Consider the following 23,160-nt stretch of genomic DNA (forward strand, 5'->3'; position numbering starts at 1 on the left):
GGCCTGTGTACTAAGTAGCTTCAGTCATGTCTGGCTCTTTGTGACCCAGTGGATTATGACCTGTTAGGCTTCTCTGTCCGTGGGATTCTCCAGACAAGAATACTGGAGTGGGTTGCCATGCCCACCTCCAGGGGATCTCCCCACCCAGGGATTGAATCTGCTTGTCTTACGTCTCCTGTATTGGCAGGCGGGTTCTTTACTACTAGTGCCACCTGGGAAGCCCCAGTAAAAAGTACACCCACACTCTAAAAAGCATGTTAAGTGGGCATGGATGTCTGGGTGAGGATGGGTGTGCCCAGAAAGTTATGCGAATGAGCTTAATTTTGCTCCAGAGCTGTCTCAGTGATTGATGCCTTTTACTGCTTATTGCCGACCGCAAATAATCAAAAGCAGCCATTCTCAATATTAAGCTCCTGCAGTTTTCCTAGCCTAGTACTAGGCATGTAGAATATAACGTTTCCTCTCAGTTTAGAGCTTCAGCACCTTAGATCATATATGTGAAGTATCTTTCTCAGGATACATTTTATGTCCTTGTCTTAGTTCATGATAGTCAATGGGAGAAACACTGGCAAAAGCACCACTTCTTATGTTTTATTCCCTTTACAGAATGGTGCCTATTTGCTTGTAAAACCTGATAAGTGGTATTTTTTCAAAATACGTGGCAGATCTTTAATTGTCAGTGATCAGGGGTGATTTCCACTGTCTGGGACAAAGTCAGATGCTTAATAGACACTGAAATTGTTTTTGAATGAATGTTTGAAAATACTTTTTATATAAATATGTATGTGGTAACAGGTCATGGTGAATAGCAAAATGTGTGTTCTTTTCTTTCCAGCCTAACATTGATGTGCAGGAGTCTATCCAGTTTTTGGAGTCTGAATTCGATAGGGGAATTTCCGACAATTACACCCTGGCACTTGTAACTTACGCATTGTCATCTGGGAGGAGCCCTAAAGCCAAGGAAGCTTTGGATGCGCTGACTTGGAGAGCGGAACAGGAAGGTAAAGCGTGTAACCCCTGTGCATTGTGAAATGTGTGCTTGATATGAGAGAGTTTTGTACACCAGATATGAGGGTGATTACACTTAACATCTGAATAGGATGAAAATGCGATGCGGGTAAAATCACGGTGGGTTGACATGGTCACCCTGCGGCTGCTCTCCCCAAGGTGTTTTCTAGAGTTTCGTGCCTTGGGTGTTTCCTTCTTTTAGACATGTTCTGCCTTGTGTCTGTTACCCTTCCAGTTGTCTGATGCCATTTCTGGTTTTGTGGCCTTGAGTGATCACTAAGGCTATGGTTTTTGGAAAGACCTGGGCTCAAATTCTGGTTCTGTTACCTTTCTGAGCTTCAGTTTCCCTATCTGTCAGAGGGGAATAACACCTCTTTTAGGATTGGTGTGAGGATTAAATGAGATAATGTGCAAGGCTTACCACGTAGCAAGTGTTCAAAAATGTGAATTAAAATGCTAATAAAAATGCAAATATCAGAAATGCCATTAGCAAGCTGTGTGTATGATTTTTTAAACATAAACATTTTTTAACATCATAACATTTTTTAACATCCACCATCCAGTCTCAATTAGGGTTAGGGTTAGGGATTAGGGTTAGGGTTAGTTTGGGAATGAGCACTGCTTGTGGGCTACAGTAGGACAAAAAGTATACATGTTATTACTTCCCAAATGGCCTCTGTAGCCAGGGATCCAGGTGTGTGTGTGTGTGTGTGTGTGTGTGTGTGTGTGTGTGTGGTGGAAGGGGATGGGGTGGGCAAAAATAATTTTAGGTGATGTCGACTGATTTTGAATCTCTTTGAATTCAAAACAGGCTAATTATGGAAAGTGCTTTAGAGGCTTCTGAGACTGTAAAAAACATTGTGTTATTATTAGCAGTGCGTGTATCCTCAGTCGTGTCTGACTCTTGGTGACCCCATGGACTCTTCTGTCCATGGGATTTCCCGAGCAAGAATACTGGAACAGGTTGCCGTTTCCTCCTCCAGGGGATCTTCCCAACCCAGGGATTGAACCCAAGTTGTTAGCAATATCTTAGGTTAAATCCTTATTACCTATTGCAGTGCTGGGGGCTAGAAGATTTATTGCATAGTGGCTGCAGTAGTCCTTGACATTTCTGCTTCTCTGCTTGGCTAAGTGGTAGTTGTGTTACCTTCCACTCAAATGTAATCATCATCTAAACGGTAATATTTGAGAGAAGGGGGAGTGGGTACTAAGTAGGATGTTTCTCCCGGGGGCTAGTAGGACTATCTCTAGGAAGATTGTTGAGCTGGCCACGGTCTCTCATTTTTTTCTTGGGGTCTTGGGTTTTGAACTTATAACACTGACTTTCAGATAATGGAAAAAGGAGTGTTTCCCAGAATGTTAGAGCTGCTTAATGGCAGATTCCCAGAATAAGTTTCTTTCCAATGTGTCTGAAAATATTTGGGGATGGTCTGGAATATACTAGGGTTTTTTCAAAAAATTTATAGCTGTTTAGTCTTGAGCCAGACATATGGGACTTCTCTTGGGAAAATATTTTCATCAAAATGTCCTCAAATATAAGTAATAGGAAAAGGATGAAAATTTATAAATTTTAATAAGTTTAAGAAGAGACATGTTTGTTTGTATGTGTGTGTGATTATACATATATTTGCTTGGCAGAAATATATACATGTATAGAAATATGTGTATTTTTATGCTAGTAAAGGAGAACTTGGACCAGTGTAGGAATGTTCAGTGATATCAAGTGTAATTTTTCTGTAACTGGCCAGACTGTTACCACGTTTCTCCTGCAGGGGGCCTCCAATTCTGGGTGTCGCCGGTATCCAGACTGTCTGAATCCTGGCAGCCGAGCTCCCTGGATATTGAAGTCGCAGCCTATGCGCTGCTCTCACATTTCTTGCAGCATCAGGTTCCTGAGGGAATTCCGATTATGAGGTGGCTGAGCAGGCAGAGAAATAGCTGGGGAGGTTTTGCATCTACCCAGGTGAGTGATGATCACTTTCAGTTTCTTTAGCTATTTATTTATATAAATGACTATGTATATGTAAAACTAACTCTGCTCTGCTGTGCTTAGTCTTGCCTGACCCTTTGCAACCCCATGGACTGTAGCCTGCCAAGCTCCTCTAGCCATGGGGATTCTCCAGGCAAGAATGCTGGAGTGGGTTGTCATGCCCTCCTCCAGGGGATCTTCCCAACCCAGGGATCGAACCCAGGTCTCCCACATTGTGGGCAGATTCTTTACCATCTGAGCCACAAGGGAAGTCCAAAAATACTGGAGTGGGTAGCCTATCCCTTCTCTAGGGGAGCTTCCTGACCCTAGAATTGAACCAGGGTCTCCTGCATTGTAGGTGGATTCTTCACTCGCTGAGCTACCAGGGAAGCCCCAAACTAATTATATACAAAATTAAATGTATATGTTGTTGTTCAGTTGCTCAGTCGACCCCGTGGACTGCAACATGCTAGGCCTGCCTGTCCCTGACTATCTCCTGAAGTTTGCCCAAGTTCATGTCCGTTGAACAGGTGATGCCATCCAACCATCTCACCCTCTGCCGCCCTCTTTTCCTTTCGCCTTCAATCTTTCCCATCATCAGGGTCTTTCCCAGTGAATTGACTCTTCACATCAGTTGGCCAGAGTACTGGAGCTTCAGTGTCAGCATTAGTCTTTCCAATGAGTGTTCAGGGTTGATTTCCTTTAGGATTGACTGGTTTTATATATATATATAATATATGTTTACAATATGTGGTTCCTTTTTTTCATGACTTCATAAAATTACATGGCAGTTTAAAAGTTTAGTAACTTTAAAGGCTTAAGTTATTAATTTTATTTTTTTTCCATCTTTGATACAGACATCATATCTGATACTCATATAGGATAAATTAGTTCCCTGTCTTAGTAGCCATTTTCTGCCTGTGGTATCCGGTACAGTAGGATTTCAGCTCTAGTCAGCAGATGTTTTCTGAGTCTTTGCTGTATCCAGGTCAACCAAATTCAAAGGTGGACCTAGGCGAGCTCCCCACCCAAGAAAGGTGGATGAGTGTCTAGTGGTATCCTAAACATTACTGAAAGCTACTCTTTGGAAGCCTTAATATATGCTTATGTGCACAAATCTTTTTTTCCCCACAACAGGACACCATTGTGGCCTTGAAGGCCCTATCTGAATTTGCAGCTTTAATGAATGTAGAAGAGACAAATATCCAAGTGACTGTGGAGGGGCCCAGTTCACTGAGTCCTGTGAAGTTTGTGATTGACACACAGAACCCCTTTCTCCTCCAGATGGCAGAGGTGTGGACAAGGGGGTGGTTATCTGAATATCTGTGTAGATGATCCCTTCTGCTGATGATTTCCTTTCTGTTTTTATTTTTTTTCCTTTCTGTTGACTTCAACAAAAACTTGTTCCCAGAGCCCTGTCCTGACAGGAAGGAGTACCCTCCTGTGGCTGAATTTGCTGAGTGGGGGAAGGGAGAAGGGGATGAGAACTTTGCAAAGATTTAAAAAAGGCGAAAACATAGGTCCTGTCGTATTGGGAGATGAATGAATACCCTTTGAGCTCCTACTGTTTGCAGACCCTGTGCCAAATTTCTTTATGTGTGTTAAATTGTATTTACTTTTCAAACCAAGACTAAGAAGCAAGTACTTTTATCCCACTGTACATATTATAAAACCAAGGCTAAGGGAGTTTAAGTAACTTGCCCACAATCATGTTGCTGGTGACAGTAGAGCTAGAATTTGAACCCGTTGTTTCAAAGACCATGTTCCTTTTGGTTGTACTACATTCCCCTTAGGAGCTGATAGAACCAGTAGTAGAATTTTTTCCTTAAAAATGGGATCAAGGACTGTACTAGACCCTAAGTTTATTCCCTTGACTAACCTTGCAGGAAGTTGAGGGTAATGGGGGAAAGCAGTGACTTCAAGACTAGAACCTGAGGGAGAAGGGGTGATAGCAAAGGAAAAGGAAGGGATGGTGATGGTCCAGGTCAGTGATGGCATGTTGCTGTGTTCTCAGAAAGGCCAGGGGCTTGGATGCTAAGGGAGGCTTGAGGCAGAAGGGGTGACTTCTGTTTCTTATCTTTCTTGCGTCAGTCCCGACAGAAGGGCTTCCATAGCATTAATGTGCTCTTCCTCTGCCTTCACCCCTCGTATCTGCTTTACCCATAACTTTTGACTTGTGGGGCTGTGTAAAGTTCTTTTTTTAAAAAAAATTATACCCCAAAATACCCTCTATTAATCTTGTATCAGTACTGGACTGTATTTTCAACTTTTTGCTTTTAATCTCCTACCATGCTTGATCCAGGTCTAAAGAAAATACTTATTTACTGTTTAACATTTGTGGGAGGAAGTAAGGTGAGTGGGGAAGGAAGGAGGATTTTATTGACTTGAAAAATAATTGTGTGAAGCCTTCTATTACACACAAGATGAAGCAGCAATTTGATTCATGTGCATTTTTGATTAAGTAGGGTAGAGGAGAAAACACAGAGTCTATTTCGGCATTATGGAGAGTAATTGTTTGAACTGTATTTTTTATTGAATATGTATTTTTTATTTGTTGAACGATAACATTTCAGGCTACAGAATGCTTAATTTCCATGATGCTAATTAAAACCAGCACATGTGTATTTAAGTGATTTGTCTAGACAAAGAAATAGGCAAGCTGCAATCTATTCTTTTTTATGGAATAATCAGTTCTCTTCAATTTAAAAAAAAAGAAAAGTGTGTGATCATAACATTTTGTTTACAACTTGCTAATAATCATTATTATTTTATGGATTCTTGTTTATCTAATTTTCATATGTCTGAAGGTAATTTAAACCATGAACAGAAATTAGTGACATTTTTAAAGACACTGACCATAATTCTGTATATTTACATACCAATGAAATTATTTGCAAAAGAGTATTTTTAATTGTCAAAACATATATAAGGTATTAATTTTGTCATAGTAATTATTATTTATCATCATCAAAATTGATTTTCAAAGTGACCTGTGTAAAAGAAGTCCTTTTTTTAAATTAAACTTTTTAAGGACTTTGTTACTGGAGTATAATTGCTTTATAATGCTGTGTTAGTTTCTGCTGTACAACAAAGTGAATTAGCTGCATGTGTGCATATATCCCCTCCCTCTTGAGCGTCTCCCTGCAACAATCTCACTCCTCTAGGTTATCCCAGACCTAGCCGGGCTCCGTGTGCTGTACAGCAGCTCAGAAAATACACTAGCTGTGTATTTTCCATGTAAAGTTGTTAGAGCTTTAGCGTGCAGGCAGCTCACACTCCTGATGAGGGAAAACAGTGGTCTGTGCTGGTTGGGAGGACCTGGATATGGATACTTAGCCTTATTTACTTTTTTCTCACTTTCATTCAGCTTGCTGTAGTACAGCCAACTGCAGTTAATATTTCTGCAAATGGTTTTGGATATGCTATTTGTCAGGTATGTAATAATGTTTATTTTTTGTTTTGTTAAATATGACTTGCTATAATAATTCTTTGGTTTGAGGCACTGATAAATCTTTAACTTAGATGACAAAATTATTAAAGGTTTATTTCCATCACAGTAAAATAAATCACTATCTTAAAAAAAAGTGTTAGAGCTATTACTGCCTAGTGAGTGGACTAGCAACTATATGACTTAATGTGTCAGAAGAATATTTCTTGAGTATTAAATACTTTTTGAGGTGAGGGTTAAAATCCTCCAGTATGAGTCATGTCAGTTGTTGGGAACTCTCACCTTTTTTTTGTCAAAATATAGCTCAGACCTAATGCTGGGTAGAGTTTCTATTGTGACTTGATAAATATGTAGCATTTTACTTACCATTTCTTAATATACATGTAACAGGATGAAGGTCAACATGCTATTATAAGTAATTGACTTGAAGATAGGAAATGTGTCCCTTTGATGTAAATGTTTATATTATTGTAAATAAAACAATTAGAGCATAATACGTTCAGTGCTCTACTATAGGAAGAAAATTCAAAGAAATCTACCCTTTATGGTGTAACTGGAGTACAGTTAAATGGAGGTAGTATATAAAATACTGAATGGAAATTATTTTACTTAATAATACATGAAAATCATGGGGACTTAAAATCCATTTTGTATCCCAATAACATGGTTTTAAATCCCCATGATTTTCATGTATTATGTACTTGGTTAGAAAAAACAAACCAAACAAACCCTGACAGCTTTACTGAGAAAGTTGTTTAGTCGCTAAGTCGTGTCCGACTCTTTTACGACCCCCATGGGCTGTAGTCCGCCAGGCTGCTCTGTCCATGTGGGATTTCCCAGGGACACTGGAGTGGATTGCCATTTCCTTCTCCAGGGGATCTTCCCAACCCAGAGATTGAACCCGTGTCTCCTGCATTGGCAGGTGGATTCTTTACCATTTAGCCACCAGGGAAGCCCTGAGAAAGTTTTTTAAAAAGACTGTTGTAGAGTAAAGATACTTTTTCAAAAACCAGCACAACTATCCTGGTTGAAAGAACAGATGCTTTTGCCAAGACACAGTGCTTAGGGCACATGGTCAGATATAATTTGGAAACTTAAAAATAATGTGAAGATTATTTTGTATAATACTCAAAATACAGTAAATGTTTTCTTTTAATCAGGGGAAAAATCACAATTAAAAGGAACAGTATTCAATGAAAAGGATAGAAAGAGGAAAGAGTGAATAATTTGTATTGGTCTTTACCAACAAAGACCATGTGAAAATACTCATTCTCAATCTATCTTTTGATGTGAATAATAAATCCAAAAGTAAATACACAGGATATTTTAGATAAGCTTGAAAAATTATATGTACTTAAACCACCAAATTGGTTTGAATACATTCTTGATAAACAAAATATAAATTACTGTATAGATAAAGTCAAATGATTTTTATATGAGGTCTGAGGACACAGCAGTAAATTTGGTACCTACTGGTCATGAAGAAAACAAAAGGTAGGGACCAATGGGTACTTTTTGTAATGGAGAAGAAAATTGCAAAAAAGCTGGTTACCCAGAAATAGGTATTGACATTTCCTTTAGTTAATGTTTTTGAAAGTGCTCTGGAAAAAGGAGGGCAAGGAAGACTCAGGTTTGCAGTAATGTTGACCCCTTTTGAGTGATAAAAAGCAAAGCTGTTTTTTGGAAACAAACTGCCAGATTTCTTGGATATAAAGACCCACTTGACTTGAAATCCATCATTTATTTTATCATCTTTGAAAAACATTGTATGCTCAAAAAGAAGCCTTAGCAGTTGAATAGGTTTCTCTTCCACCAGGGCTTTTGGATAAAGATAATTTGATTTATCTTACCAATAGTTCCAGTTTGTGAAAAATGACTCCAGCTGGGCAACAGAGCTTAGAAATTAGCGGCAATAGTTTAGCTTGTTCCCTTATGGAAATGTTTTATAGTATTTGAAAAAAACAATATCTGTGAATATTGTCCACAATGATCTATGAAATTTTGAATATTCCCTAACAATTTTTCTTGATTTTAAAAATCATTATTTATTAACTTTTATAATTATATTTGTAAATAATGATACTTTGCTAGCTAGTAAAACTAAGATTTTTTTAGATTGAAAATTACAAATTTAGTTGAGTTTATCCCAGAGAATCATTACTTAATTTTTAGAATGTATAATTAAACCAGTTTATTGCTAATTTTTACTTATGCTTCTTTGTTACTTATTGCAGCTTAATGTTATTTATAACGTGAAAAATTCCAAATCTTCTATAAGCCGAAGATCTATCCAAGATCAGGAATCATTTGACCTAGATGTTGCTGTAAAAGATAATAAAGATGATGTCAATCACTTGGATTTGAATGTGTGTACAAGGTTGGTATTTAAGTCTTCCTTCTTTCTCCTTAAAAAATAGATTTGAATATTTAATTAAATATATATGACTATTTATGGAGAAGGAAATGGCAACCCACTCCAGTATTCTTGCTTGGAAAATTCCATGGACAGAGGAACCTGGTGGACTGCAGTCCATGGGGTCATAAAGAATCAGACATGACTGAAGTGACACAGCAGTAGCATATGACTATTTATATATATAATTATATAACTATATAGTTATCTAACTGTATCACTATAAGGAGTTATATTTAGCAAAGATTTCAGTTACACAGTACACTTCTGATTACAAACTAGAATGCTAATTGTATTTAAGCCTTTCTCCACATGCCAAAATTATCAATATTTGCAATTTTTTCTTGTATTTATAATAATCTTTAATAGAAAAGTTTAATAAAACTCAGGTTTAATTTATAAAAACTTTAATTGTCATTTAGTCGCTCAATCATGTCTGATTCTTTGCGACCCCATGGACTGCAGCACACTAGGCTTCCCTGTCCATCACCAGCTCCTGGAGTTTGCTCAAACTCATGTCCATTGAATTGGTGATATTGTCCAACCATCTCATCATCTGTCATCCCCTTCTCTTCCTGCCTTCAGTTCTTCCTAGCATCAGGGTCTTTGCATCAGGTAGCCAAAGTATTGGAGCTTCAGCTTCAGCATCAGTTCTTCCAATGAATATTTAGGTTGACTTCTTTTAGGATTGACTGGTTTGATCACCTTGCTGTCCAGGGGACTCTCAAGAGTCTTCTCCAGCACCATAGTTCAAAAGCATGGTTCAAAAGTCTTCGGCACTCCGCCTTCTTTATGGTCCAACTATCACATCTGTACATGACTACCAGAAAAACCATAGCTTTGACTATATGGATCTTTGTTGGCAAAGTGATATTGCTGCTTTAATATGCTACTTAGATTTGTCATAGCTTTTCTTCCAAGGAGCAAGCATCTTAATTTTGTGGCTACAGTCACCATCTGCAGTGATTTTGGAGCCTAAGAAAATAAAGTCTGCCACTATTTCCATTCAAAAACTTTAATGAATCATGATTAATACTCCAAAATAGATTATTTCTTTTTGTTGGTCATTTTTCCATTAAGCACTTATTCCAGGTTCACATTTAACTTTGTTTTATGCGCTTAAGTCAGAACTTCATAAAAGTGTGCAAGTTCAACGAAGAGCCTAGTTTTTTTTAGACACAGTGAAATAATTCCGATTTAGAAGATCTTTGCATTGGATATTTAGGCACTTACAGATTCTGGGAGCATTTAATAAAGTGACTATTAAATTTGGTCTGTGTCCAGAGCATCTGCTGCTGCTGCTGCTAAGTCCCTTCAGTTGTGTCCGACTCTGTGCGACCCCACAGACGGCGGCCCGCCAGGCTCCCCAGTCCCTGGGATTCTCCAGGCAAGAATACTGGAGTGGGTTGCCATTTCCTTCTCTGCCAGAGCATCTGAGGATTTTGCTAAGCAAAAGTATCCACTTCAAGACTACTGACTTCACAGATTCAGGGTCTATGAAGCCACCTTCAGCCTTCTTGCTTATTCTGATGCATACAGCAGTTTGAGAGCAACTCCTTCAGAAAGGTCTTGAATCAAGAGACTTTATAGTTTCTTCTTTGTCAATCTACTATGGTTAAGCTGGGTGTTACTCTGTTATGCACTGATCTTGACGAGCTGCTGCCTGCCCTTTTTAAATATCCCATAGTGTCTGATTGGGCTTTCTTGGTGGCTCAGACAGTAAAGAATCTGCCTGCAATGCAGGAGACCCAGGTTTCATCACTGGGTCAGGAAGATCCCCTGGAGAAGGGAATGGTTACTGACTTCAGTACCCTTGCCTGGAGAATCACATGGACAGAGGAGCCTGGCGGAGTTGTCCATGGGGTTGTGAAGAGTCAGACATGACTGAAGGGCGAACACTTACTATAGCATCTGATTGACCTTGGACTCTTGGTGGGCTGGATGTCACTGATGTGATACTGAACCTGCAGGTCCTCCTAAGGTCATCTCTAGGTGTTCCTCCAGGTGGTCAGTCTGCTTAGCCATTGCCTGAACCCAGTTTTCTTCATTACTGCTACCCTTCCTACTATCTTGGGTCTCCTTGTTCCTGATTTTAGTATAAATTACCACATGTGTTTGCCCCCTTCCTCACCTATTCAGGCATTTTGAACCAGCAGCACGGCGATATCAGAATCTCTGCAGTGGCTTCCTTTTTAGCTGAGAAAATAGGACTCCCATTATACTTCACTAAGATGGAAACTGGGCTCTGTTCCAGAATAACAACATCAAGTTATTGTTATTATTATTTAAACAACACCCACCCACATTTGGGCTTCCCCAGTAGCTCAGACAGTAAAGAATCCGCCTGCAATGCGGGAGACCTGGGTTTGATCCCTGGGTTGGGAAGATCCCCTGGAGGAGGGCATGGCAACCCACTCCAGTATTCTTGCCTGGAGAATCCCCATGGACAGAGGAGCCTGGCGGGCTAGTGTCCATGGTGTCGCAAAGAGTCAGTCACAACTGAGTGACTAAGCACAGCACAGTATCTGCATTTATCACAAACTTACATGCTAGGCATTGCACCATGACTTGCCCATGCAACTCATTTAATCCTTAGAGTTATTCTATAAAGTTGGTGCCATTATTATCCCTGCTTTCCTCATTCACTCCTTTAGTCATTCATTGACTCAGTAAATATTGGCTGAGTTTCCACTATGTAGCGTCAGGATTTGGAATATTAAGGTTAGCCAAAAAGATATAGCCTTATCTTCACATTTGAAAGAGGAGACAAAAATTAATAAAAATGATTCCTGAAAACAGTGTTACTGATCTGGCTGCTGGCTGTTTAGAAATCAATATCCAAGAGACAGTTGCTGGTCAAAAGGAAAGACGCTTTAATAAGAAAAACTGGCAGTCTGGGGAGAAGGTGGACTCATGTTCTGAGACCAGCCCTGAGGATTCTGCTCAGTAGTAATGGTTTTTAGAGGGAAACTGGGAAAACAGTCTCAGTCAGTCATTGAGATGGGAGTCAGAGCCATCACCACCTTGCCCTGCATGCAGGTTTGTCGACTTCTTACGATCTTCCTCTAGGTGCTGTCTTGTTCACACATTTTGTTCATGAGATTACTAAAGAAGCTAGGGAAGAGATCTGACCATCTGTTAATTATTTATTCTTCATTTGTACTCCTTTGATCTATGGAAAGAACCAACAGGTTAGGCAAGATACTGTGTGATCAAAAGATTTGAGAAGTGTGCTTGGGCCAGAGGTGAGCAGAACATGGGGGTGCCTGGTTTAAGGTTAGTTACAATACAGCTTTGCTAAAATGACAAGAAAAGAGCTTTCCTGAGGAGGGTAGTTTCCTGCTAAGAGTTACTTAGAGCAAGTCAATAAAATTCTAGTTTTGAAAAGGGCAAATTGGGAGGTCAGGTGAAGACACAGAAGTGAAACTGAGATTTAGACCATGATGGGGCTTCACTATAAGGGGCTCAGGTAAAAATGCAGGATTCCAAATCTTATTCCAGCATCAGGAGTCAGATGGGCAACAAACTTTGCTATGTAGAGGACATCTATATCTTTTGTGTGTGTGTGTGTGTGTGTGTGTGTGGAGGATCTGGAGAAGGTAAGCGTTTTAATCAGGGTTGGGGGCTTTATAAAAAGGATTTAGATGCTGCAGCTAGTTTTTTGAGAAAAATCTGCTATGAAATACAAATAGCATTCTAAATGAATTCTTTCAGTGACACTTTATAAAAAGAAAAACTGGTGTTTCAGGCACTTTATTCTCGTCAGTAAGGTCCAAGCTCTTACTCACCTCAGACAGGGTTTCTCTGTGGCATGGCAGTTTAACAAATTCTGCCCCTGGCTGGTGGAAAGACCAGGTCAGCTAAGGCACTTCTGATGATACACTGCAGTCATCGAATCTAGGCAGGTTGGCTGTTCTTCTCGTCTCTAAAACCCTTCCAATTTTAATGCCCATATTGGTTTTCAGCAGCATCTCTTCTTGAGCACATTACCAGCAGATGGTTTTGACTGCCTGGGGTTGCCAGCCAGCCACAGTCAGCACTTGTACTGTATGGCTTTTCAATCAGTCATGTTTGGCAGGCATCAGTTTGCTGCTTTGAAAAGCAAGATTTTGTACTGGCCCTTCTTGCTTTTGCCATTTAAAGGACAACAGGAACCTAACTGAATGATGCTGAGACTTCCACCTTGGAGACAGACTGCTTTCCATAACAACACTGGGCTCCTTCAGATCCAAAGTAAAAGCTCTTGTCACCTAGTCTTTTTTAGAAAAATACTTATTTTAAAGGAGACAAAATGTTGTTGGTGCCCAGATGCTTTGATGCTTACAATGTGTAGAGCAGGGTTAGAAAACAAGCAGTGTAATAAAACTTTCCCAGGCTTGTCATTCTCCCAAGGTGACCAAAGAAAATACAAAATTTGCACCAAGTATGTGGGAGAAGAAAGGGAAGGACCTTCCCTACTGGATGTTCTTTTTCTAAAACCGGATGAAGAAAAGGTTGTTGAAGACTTGGCCGCCATCTCCTGCTAACTGGTCAAGTGATGCTTCTTTTTCAGTTCCTAGCCTTGAGCTGGGGAGCTTAGTGCAGTCAACTTTGGAGAAAATGAAAAATGCAATGCGGTTTGGAATCAACCACTGGAAAACAGAGTTGCCTGCTGAAGGGGCATAGGTTGCCCTCATTACAGCCCAGGGCCTAAGCCAGCTGCGTTGTAGGCATTTCATGCTGGCTGACAGGTGGACCCACTGTTCTCTTCCTCACGTGGTTGAAACTTATGGGAATTTCAGACCTGTAAAGAAAGGGTTACCTTTTTACAGTTTTCTACAGTAACTTATTTCAACGAAACAATTCATATTTGGAATAACACTTGGCAGTTTTAGTTTCTATATGAAGATAGTTTGCCAACAGCTGTAGGTTTTTCCTAAAGGGTTTTTGTCTCTCCTGTCATCCTTGATTTAGGTTTCTGGGCCCAGCCAGAAGCGGCATGGCCCTTATGGAAGTCAACCTGCTCAGTGGTTTTACTGTGTCCTCAGATGCCATTCCCCTGAGTGATACTGTGAAAAAAGTAGAACATGACCATGGGAAACTCAACCTCTACTTGGACTCTGTAAGTAATGAAACCTAAGTTTCACCTCGGTAACCACTGACAGCACCACTCTTTACTGTGTTCAGAAGCACCTTTATACGTTTTCTTTATGTCATTATTTTGGCTTTTGGTGTCCCTGAGTGACTTTCACATGGCAACCATCTATTGTCAACACTACAAGACATTATTATAAAATTAAAGAGAATTACTATTAATGATGAGCCTAATGAAAGTCTTGATAGTGAAATTATTTCATACCAGATGTTCAACACAGAAACTGTTGTGATATGTTTTCTAAAATATAGTCCAGATCTCAAATAGAGAACTCCTGTGCCTCAAGGAATTGCTGAACATATTTATTTAAATGCTGGTGATGGTGAAAGCTTTAATTACATGTTTTAAAATGCTCATGAGGGACTTCCCTAGTGGTTCAGTGGTTAAGAATCCTCCTGCCAATGCAAGGGACCTGGGTTCCATCCTTGGTCTGGAACTAGGATCCCACATGCCACGGGGCAGTATGTGCCACAGTTCCTGAGCCCACGTTCTAGAGCCCACAAGCTGCAACCGGAGAGAAGCCTGAGCACCCAGAGTTGGTGCTCCGCAATAAGAGAGGCCACTGCAACGAGAAGTGCACATCACAACTGGAGAGGAGCCCCTGCTCGCCACGGCTAGAGAAAGCCCGCGGCAGCAGTGAAGACGCGGTGCAGGGTGCTTTCATGAGAGAAAAAGCGTTTAATACATCGCAAAGGGTTAACATTCCTGCACTGAAAAGTTAGCTGCTTGAATCATAGAATATTCTCAGAGGTTTGGTCTTTACAGAAAATCATTATATAATATAATTATATTATTTTCATGTACTCTTCCCATTGCTGTATGAAAATTACTGATTCAGGAATAAAGTGCATAAAATATTGTGAGAAAGATTAGTGTGAAATTCAAGACTCTACTTGTTATGTCTCGAAACTGCTGGCATGTAAGTTTATTCTTTTGACATCTACATGAAATTTATATGTGGAGTTGAAATTGAGTTTTAAGTGTTCTTAGGATTTCATGTTATGAGAGGGGAATACGTATGTTTCTTAATCCAGTTTTGCAAAGTGTGAATCAGAATTATATTGCTTTAGCAGTGACTCTACTTTTAAAAAGCTAGTTCCTAAATATTCTCCTTGTTTTAAGACTTCAAAAACCATTTTGGTTATAAAGCTGTTAAAACGAACTCAAAGTCTCTTTGCTATTCAGTAATTTCCATATATTAAATACTGCTTGACAGTCATGGGCCTAATTTAGGGTTTGAAAAATGCATTTAATATTTATATATTTAATAATGTAATTAGGTTTGGAGTTTGTCCTGTGTCTGTAATATTGTTGTTAATGGCTAGTTTTAGTGTCCATTACATTTTGACTGATTGACTTTTCACTTCCTGCTAATTGGTATGTAATGAAATGTTTGAAGGAATGTATTAATTTCAGGTTCCTTAACTAGTATTTTTTGCTAGATTGGCATTAAGTATCTTTCCTGGAGGCAAAGAGGCTGGCCTTTTGTACCTTACTGGTTGGGGGCTGTGCCCCCCTGACTCTGAGGTTACTTCACTTAGTGGATGAGGTGGCTTCTATGAGCTGAGGGTGATTCTCCAGAGAAGGGGACTGGGGTGAGTCAGTAGCAACAACCAGGATGGGGTGCAAGGCTGAAAGACGGTTTTTGGTAAAGGACTAAGGCCAGGGGCATGCACCTTGGGCTCCTGCATCCTTAACCACTCTAATTCTCAGTATCTGTTTCAGTAAAATGGAAGTAAGAACCATACTGATCATGCAAAGATTGTTTTACAAAACAAATGATGTGATTTATGTAAAGTGTTTACCATAGTACTGGGTGTGTAGAAATGCTCCCTAAATGTTAATTTCTATAACTGTTTGATAAATGATAAGAGAAAGAAATGTCTTTTATCATGAACACAGTCTGCCACCTCTTTAAAAGTCTTCTGTATTTTTCAAGGTAAATGAAACCCAGTTTTGTGTTGATATTCCTGCTGTGAGAAGCTTTAGAGTGTCAAATACACAAGATGCTTCAGTGTCCATAGTGGACTACTACGAACCAAGTAAGTGTGTTCTGGAGTTCCCGATACTTCAGGAGTTAAGCCAGGCATTCACTCATTCATTCAAAGTGACCATCTATTGAATTAGCTTTGTGGGGGCGGGTGTAGTTGGGGTAGTGAAGAAGGTGGTGCAGCAGGAGGTGAGCTTTCCATTTAAATGAAAACAATGGATAATTTACAAGATATAATCACAAGATAGCACTTTGCATATATTAAAATGATGTTTTTGCTCATAATATTTTAGGTTTTCAACTTACAGTTAAAAGTAAAAAAACAACAGCAACAAAACTGACACAGGGAGTCCAGTTCTGTTCAGTTTCCGAGGTTCTTTTCTTGTTCCAAGCACCCACTCCATCTGGTTCTGGTTTTAAAACAAGACTTCTTCAGGAGAGAATGTGAACACCGTCCGTGTTGGCAAACACGATCAGTGGGGTTTAGCTGTTTCTTCACTGAGGGAGATTGTTTTGGTAAAATGTATTTATTATAACAGATTTTTTTTATCATTTCAAGAAAAATATAGTCTGAAAAATGACTTGAGCTTCTTTGATTTTACTGGTAACTTTTACTTTATAAAGTATTAGAAATTTAGAATGTGAAAGTAGAGATCTAGTTTGGAGATCATCTAAGCTGATCAGGACAAATCTCCGATCAGTCAGGGAGTGACTTTTTGTCAGTGTGAGACCTGCAGGCTCATGTTTCTGCTTGTAATCACATTCGTCCTGAATAAGCACTCCTAGCAGCTCACAATCATCAGAATGCATGAGAATCGTGAACATTTTCATGTCCCAGGCAGTTGTAGATAATTACATTTTATTTATTTTTTATTTATTTATTTTTTAAATTTTTAAATTTTTACTTTATTTTACTTTACAATACTGTTTTGGTTTTGCCATACATTGACATGAATCCACCACGGGTGTACATGAGTTCCCAATCCTGAACCCCCTTCCCACCTCCCACCCCATATCATCTCTCTGGATCATCCCCGTGCACCAGCCCCAAGCATCCTGTATCCTGTATCGAACATAGACTGGCGATTCGTTTCTTACATGATAGTATGCATGTTTCAGTGCCATTCTCCCAAATCATCCCACCCTCTCCCTCTCCCTCAGAGTCCAAAAGTCTGTTCTGTACATCTGTGTCTCTTGCTGTCTCGCATACAGGGTTATCATTATCATCTTTCTAAATTCCATATATATGTGTTAGTATACTGTATCGGTGTTTTTCTTTCTGGCTTACTTCACTCTGGATAATCGGCTCCAGTTTCAGGAACCCGTCCGTATGGCTGGGAGTCTTCACAGGGTATTCAAGAGGTAGCGCCACCTTGCTCTCCTCCTAAGTCAACAGGCCGGTTCCTCTCATCTTTTGCTTCCTATTGGAGTTGGGGTAGAGCATTCACCCAGTTCTTGTGGGACATTTTGGGGACAAACATGCAGCATTTTTTTTTTTTTTTTTTTTGGTGAAAGGATGAAAGACTCAGCTAGAGATTCAGTGACAAAATAATGAAGTTATCCAAATTTTTTATTTAATAACCTAGTTGAAAGATTCTCCAATTGATATTTCTCAGGTGTATGGAGAACATTTTAAACATATAAGAAGCAAAAAAGATTCAGTCTCTGTAAAGTTTTTTTTGTGGAAAATGACTTATGTATTGGGGGGGCATTTAAAATGAAAATATGGGTAAGATCAGGATAATAAAACCCATTCTGAAAAACCCTAGAGTCAGAAAGCATATTTATAAAATTTAAAACAATGTAAAACCATGAAGGAATTTGGAAATAGAAAGTTTCTTAAAAACTATAAAAATAAAAATCATTTATGCTTTATAGTAAGTTTATTATAATGCTATCGGTGCTTTATCTAATTTTTAAAAATATTAGGTTGTACTATAAAATTTACTCAAGTTCAGTAGTTTTAGAGACTATGTGCTTAACATTTTAAGACACTGAAATGAGGCATGACACAGAGTTCTTTTCATATTTTTGCATTTTAAAATAAAGTCCACGTAAATATATTTCTCTTCAGTAGTTCTAATGATTAGAACTTTACTTGAAGGCATAGAAAATGTCATCCAAAAATGAAGTCTCAAGGAGATTAAAACATCCTCAAGGTACAGCCTTTCCTTTTCCAGGAAGGGTTTCAGGTTGCGCTTGACCTGAGCTGTGCAGCTAGGGTCTGTTTTTTTTCTCTTTTAATGCCGGCCAGCTGCCGGTGGTACAGAAACGGGACTTGAAAGCACTGTTTCTCTCCTGGACTTGCTTCGCAGTTTGGGCTCCTTGTGAGCAGTTTTGCTGTTTTTCTTGTAAAGAAAACTAAAATTATGTGAAGAACGGAAAACTCAGAAAAGTGTATCCAGAGGCACTTAAGTTTTGGCAGAGGACCTGTTTCTAAACGCAGGAGGCATCTAAAGCGACGTCTGCCTCTTTGAACAGGGCGGCGAGCCGTGAGAAGCTACAACTCCAGAGCGCAGCTGACCTCCTGTGACCTCTGCGGGGATGCGCTCGCCTGCGGCCCCTGCGACCGTGCGGCCTCGGCCCGCCTGCCGCGCCTGACCGCCGGCCTCCTCCCGCTCTGTCTGGCGCTTCTGTTCTCCTTGCAGCGTTGGCCGTGATTTGATTCCTAAAGACTGCATGAAACACTTGCATTTCCAAAAGCCACATGCGACTGTCTTGTCTTCATGATCAGATATTACCTCTGTTTGGAAAAATCAATGTTTTTCTTTTTATGAGTTGGGAGGCGGGTAGAAGTGGGGGAGATGTATTAATAACAACAGGTCCTTGTATGTGTAGCTGCATAGATGTTTTTTTCCCCCTGACTTCTGTGTGGAACAAAAATAAGGATTATTGCAGCTGTATTCTTTTATTTCCCCTTCTTAAAATCTTTTAGGATTTTTTTGGAGGTGTTGTTTTCTCCAGAATAAATGCATTATTTTAGATGATTCTTCTCATTTTCTAGAAGAAGTAAGTGAGCCTGGATTCTTAAGCACTGCTATATGTCAGTCTCTGCTTTAGTAGTAACGGTGAAACAAGCCCAAGGGAAGAGCTTGTTCTGTGCCTTCTGTATCCACCCCAAACCCCTGCCCACCCCCACCCACCCCAGCGGTGCCAGTGCTGTGCTCTGCTGTGCTAAGTCCCTTCAGTCCTGTGCGACTCGTTTTGATCCTATGAACCCGCCAGGCTCCTCTGTCCATGGGATTCTCCAGGCAAGAATACTGGAGTGGGTTGCCATGCCCTCCTCCAGAGGATCTTCCCCACCCAGGGATCGAACCCATGTCTCCTAAATTGGCTGACAGGTTCTTTCCCACTAGTGCCTCCTGGGAAGCCCATGGTCTCAGTACATCTTTCTTGATCAGATATAGTGTTTTTCTTTAGGATGGAGGTGGTGATTTTTCTTTTTTAAAGGATAATGATGTTGTTCCACTTCAGATGTAGTCACATACCCCATCCCTTGCTTTTTGCCTGTTTTCCCTCTGGAGGGAAGCAGAGAGACTGGGCTTTACTGTCCTGCCCATGGCTCAGAGGTTGAGGTCACTGGGAAGTGATCAGAGGAGCCCTGGGTGATCTTCTCTGCGTACCCAGCCTCCAGCCCCACACGCAGGCTTTGTTCAGGCTGAGAGTCAGAGAGCATTGCCACACGTGCCTTATGGGACTTGGACAGGAAGATCCTAGACCAGGAGACACATGTGAATCATGGGGAATGCTCAGTTGGAAAGTGAAAGTGTTAGTCACTAAGTCGTGTCTGACTCTTTACGACCCCATGGAGTGTGGCCCACCAGGCTCCTCTGTCCATGGAATTCTCCCCAAGAATGCTGGAGTGGGTAGCCATTCTCTTCTCCTGGGGATTTTCCCAACCGAGGGCTTGAACCCAGGTCTCCTGCATTGCAGGTGGATTCTTTACCATCTGAGCCACCAGGGGGACACAACCAAATCTGTATGAGTTGCAGCAGACTGACCTCCCTGTGGTCTGGGAAAGAAGCTGGGGTTTGATGGGGGTCAGAGAGATGTGCAGTGCTGTACATTGTTGGCCAGGGTCCTGTGGAACCTTCTAGATTCAGGTGTGTGAGCATCAGACCACCAGCTGTCCACTGACATCTAATGCATGCTCTGAACCTTACAGAAGATTCTTGAATTTTGAGCTTCTGGCTCGTTGGTTACCTGGTATTCAGAAGGAGAATACTCATTTATGTGAGTGAAGTTTTAAAGAAAGATTCCTTTCTCCTCCCTTTCCTGTTTGTCCTCTTTTCTCACCTCTTTCTTTTTTCATTCTTCCTTTCCTTCCCTTCTTTCTTTCTTCTTTCCATTTGAAAAACATTGAAATATTTTAAGATCTTTTATTAAATCTAAAAAGTAGTTTAATTTTACTCCTAAACCCAGGATTTGTCTCAAGGGGATGTAGAAATGTAATTGTTATGGGCTGCAAAGAAGCTGCGTTATAGTATTTTCAGCTGTTTAAAAATAAATCCAAAATTAAAATATACAAATAATATATTTTAAAGTGAATTTTGAAAAGAATGTTTTTATTTTAGTGAATTTAAAGAAATTATAGTGGAGTGGATATTCATGGATTGCTTATGGATATTTTGGACACAAAGGTAGGAATTACTAATATTCAGGTTTTTAAAGCTTGAAATCTGAATTTAGAAAATAGATTCTTAAAGGGTGGTCTATGGAGAGAGAGCAGTTAAATAACAAATGTATAATTTTCTTGTATATACTTTCAAGTGGGGAAACGTTTTTACTTTGTGTTACCCCTCTGAAACAGTCTGATATGAAAAAGACACTTGGGTTTGGGCCTTCCTGTGTGGGATTTTTGGCTTTTATATGTTAGAACCTCTTGGTGAAAGTATCTTAAAATGAACTTGGAGGAGGGTGTTGGCAAAGGATCCTGCTTCCCAGCCCCGCTGCCCAGAGAAACTCAGACTGCCCATCAATAGCTTTCGATTCTGTAGCTTATATACTATTCATACCAGACTTCAAGTATAGAATCTTAGGGAACACAGGAATGGAAAGCCATTGGTAGACGGTGTAGCTTTTTAAAACTGTATTTCCTCATTTAAAAATTAGAGATCTGATATTTTTTTGTGAATTATTTCGGAGTTCAGGTTAAACACTCACCTTGTAACTAATATTTTAATGTATTAAAAATACATTACAGATGTATTAAAATGTATTGAAAGAGAGGAGGAGGATGGGATTGAGGAGGAAAAGCAGGAGCGGACGGAATGGGGAGAGGGCTGTCCGTGGTTGGAGGTGTGCGGGCAGTGGGGAATGCCTCTTGGAGGCAGGGTCTGTGACAGCCATGGGCTGGGATGAAAAGGGTCCAAAAAAGCCACAGGCATCTGGGTTAAAGGAGAGCAGTAGTAGCAGGATTTGACATTATTAACTCTTTTCTGCACTTAGTATGGGTAACAATACTAAAAACCATGTTTTTTGCCTCTTACTTTCCTGATGGTGAAACTTCTCCAGTGCCCTCAATTTCATTTACTGGTATAAATCTGAAGTCTCTCCTTCTTTCCTGCTGAGTGGGAACCTCATTACTAGACACCAGCATATGTTGCTTCCAGTTTTGACTGGCCAGGGGTTCCAGACATGGAATGTTGGGAATAACTAGTAGCCGCATAAATTCAAGGACAGATCAACGCTATTATATTTGGTTTCAACATGTTACTGCCTTCAGTTATAATTCTAAAAAAGTAATTAAAACCCATTAAAATATGTTGGGTCAATGAAAAAATTCCTCTTATTGTATTGTCCTATTATACTTTGTGTTTTTAAAAATGCTCTAACAATAACTTTGGTATTTTGGTTATATTGTAATTTGTGGAACATTCTGTTAAAATCCAGATATATGCTTATTGCCTAACAGTTTGTTACTTACATATGCAATGCTGTATTCTACATGTGGGAATTTTCAGAATTGTACATAGCATAATTCTCCTTGCTTCCATTTTTTGAGCCTGAGTGTAATAATTTTTTTTAAAAAGGTTATATTTAACCATAATTTCTTTTTATGTTAAATTTAGTTACAAATATTCTGGCAACAGAATGCTAGTAATCTTTATTTTGATTCTTTTGATCCAGTTCAATTATTTTGATATCATTCATTCTGATATCATTTCTGACCATCCAGTTTTAAAAATTGGAGCTATGATTTTTCTTTATCATTCTTTAAAGGAGCCATTTTATTAGTCTCCCAGCATGTAATCTGGAGTTTTTTTTGTAACAGCCTCACTTCTAATTTACTTTATTGAAGTTTAATACTGATTTTTATAAAAATATGTTGTAAATACCTCCCTGACAAGGTTCTTTATCATGAAGACAGTACTTACTTGGAGCTTGTTAAGTAGCTCCCATGAGTCCAGGTGCCATTACTTATTTGTGGGTGCATCATTTTTTTGCATTTTGTAAATTTGAGACAGTTAGTGGACTGACTCTTGGAGAAGCTTCAGAACCTTATATACCCTAAATATATAAATATATATATATATACCCTTATATACCCTAAGAGGCTTCTATTAGAAGAATATTCTATTTTTTGTTTGTTTTCAAATTCCAGTAAAGCATAGCACATTTAAGAAGTTAAAAATTTCCTGTCATCTACTCAATTGATATTCATGTTAATATTAAATATCTTAAGTTGTATTGGGAGTAATTTGAGGTGCAGTTATTTTTATCACTACTTTCTTCAGGAAACTAAGCAATAAATATACATTTTTAATGAAGAATATATCAGTTGTGTGTAGGCTTGTTTCAAAACTATTTCTAGCCATTGAGTTGTGTTTTCATGTGCCTCATCATAAGACAGTGCCACATGCATCATTCCATAAAATGTTGCTGTTTCATTTCAGGAGTTATAACACAGGAAAATAGATATTTCCTGGGTGATTTCTGAGTTTCTCACTTCACAGGACACTTACACATTGGTATGTGTGTGTCTTTGTAATAAAGATGATATTGGTACATATTTAAGAAAAATTCCATGTCATGAGGCCATGATTTACCACTCTTCTGTCAGGGTATTGAATCAGTGGTAGAGGATAGTTCCATGTTCTACTTACAGATCTTTAAGATTTATCTTTGATAGATTTAATAGAATGTGGCTCTATTCTGGCCCTTCACACCTTTATGTTTTGGATTTTTACTGAGGTGC

At 39.4% G+C, this 23,160-nt stretch overlaps 1 protein-coding gene across 1 annotated transcript in view; it reads left to right on the forward strand.

Moving 5' to 3' along the window:
- Window positions 1–18,822, forward strand: part of CD109 (CD109 molecule) — a 137,265-nt gene extending 118,443 nt beyond the window's left edge. The window contains exons 26-33 of the mRNA XM_052645780.1: window positions 836–1,001; window positions 2,781–2,971; window positions 4,115–4,270; window positions 6,345–6,410; window positions 8,660–8,802; window positions 13,792–13,939; window positions 15,912–16,014; window positions 18,444–18,822. Of these exons, the coding sequence (XP_052501740.1) occupies window positions 836–1,001; window positions 2,781–2,971; window positions 4,115–4,270; window positions 6,345–6,410; window positions 8,660–8,802; window positions 13,792–13,939; window positions 15,912–16,014; window positions 18,444–18,622 (1,152 nt within the window). The 3' untranslated portion in view covers window positions 18,623–18,822. The remainder of the gene's footprint in view (window positions 1–835; window positions 1,002–2,780; window positions 2,972–4,114; window positions 4,271–6,344; window positions 6,411–8,659; window positions 8,803–13,791; window positions 13,940–15,911; window positions 16,015–18,443) is intronic.
- Window positions 18,823–23,160: the final 4,338 nt, after the last annotated feature.

Source organism: Budorcas taxicolor, chromosome 9 (assembly GCF_023091745.1).
Source record: "Budorcas taxicolor isolate Tak-1 chromosome 9, Takin1.1, whole genome shotgun sequence".
NCBI lineage: Eukaryota > Metazoa > Chordata > Mammalia > Artiodactyla > Bovidae > Budorcas > Budorcas taxicolor.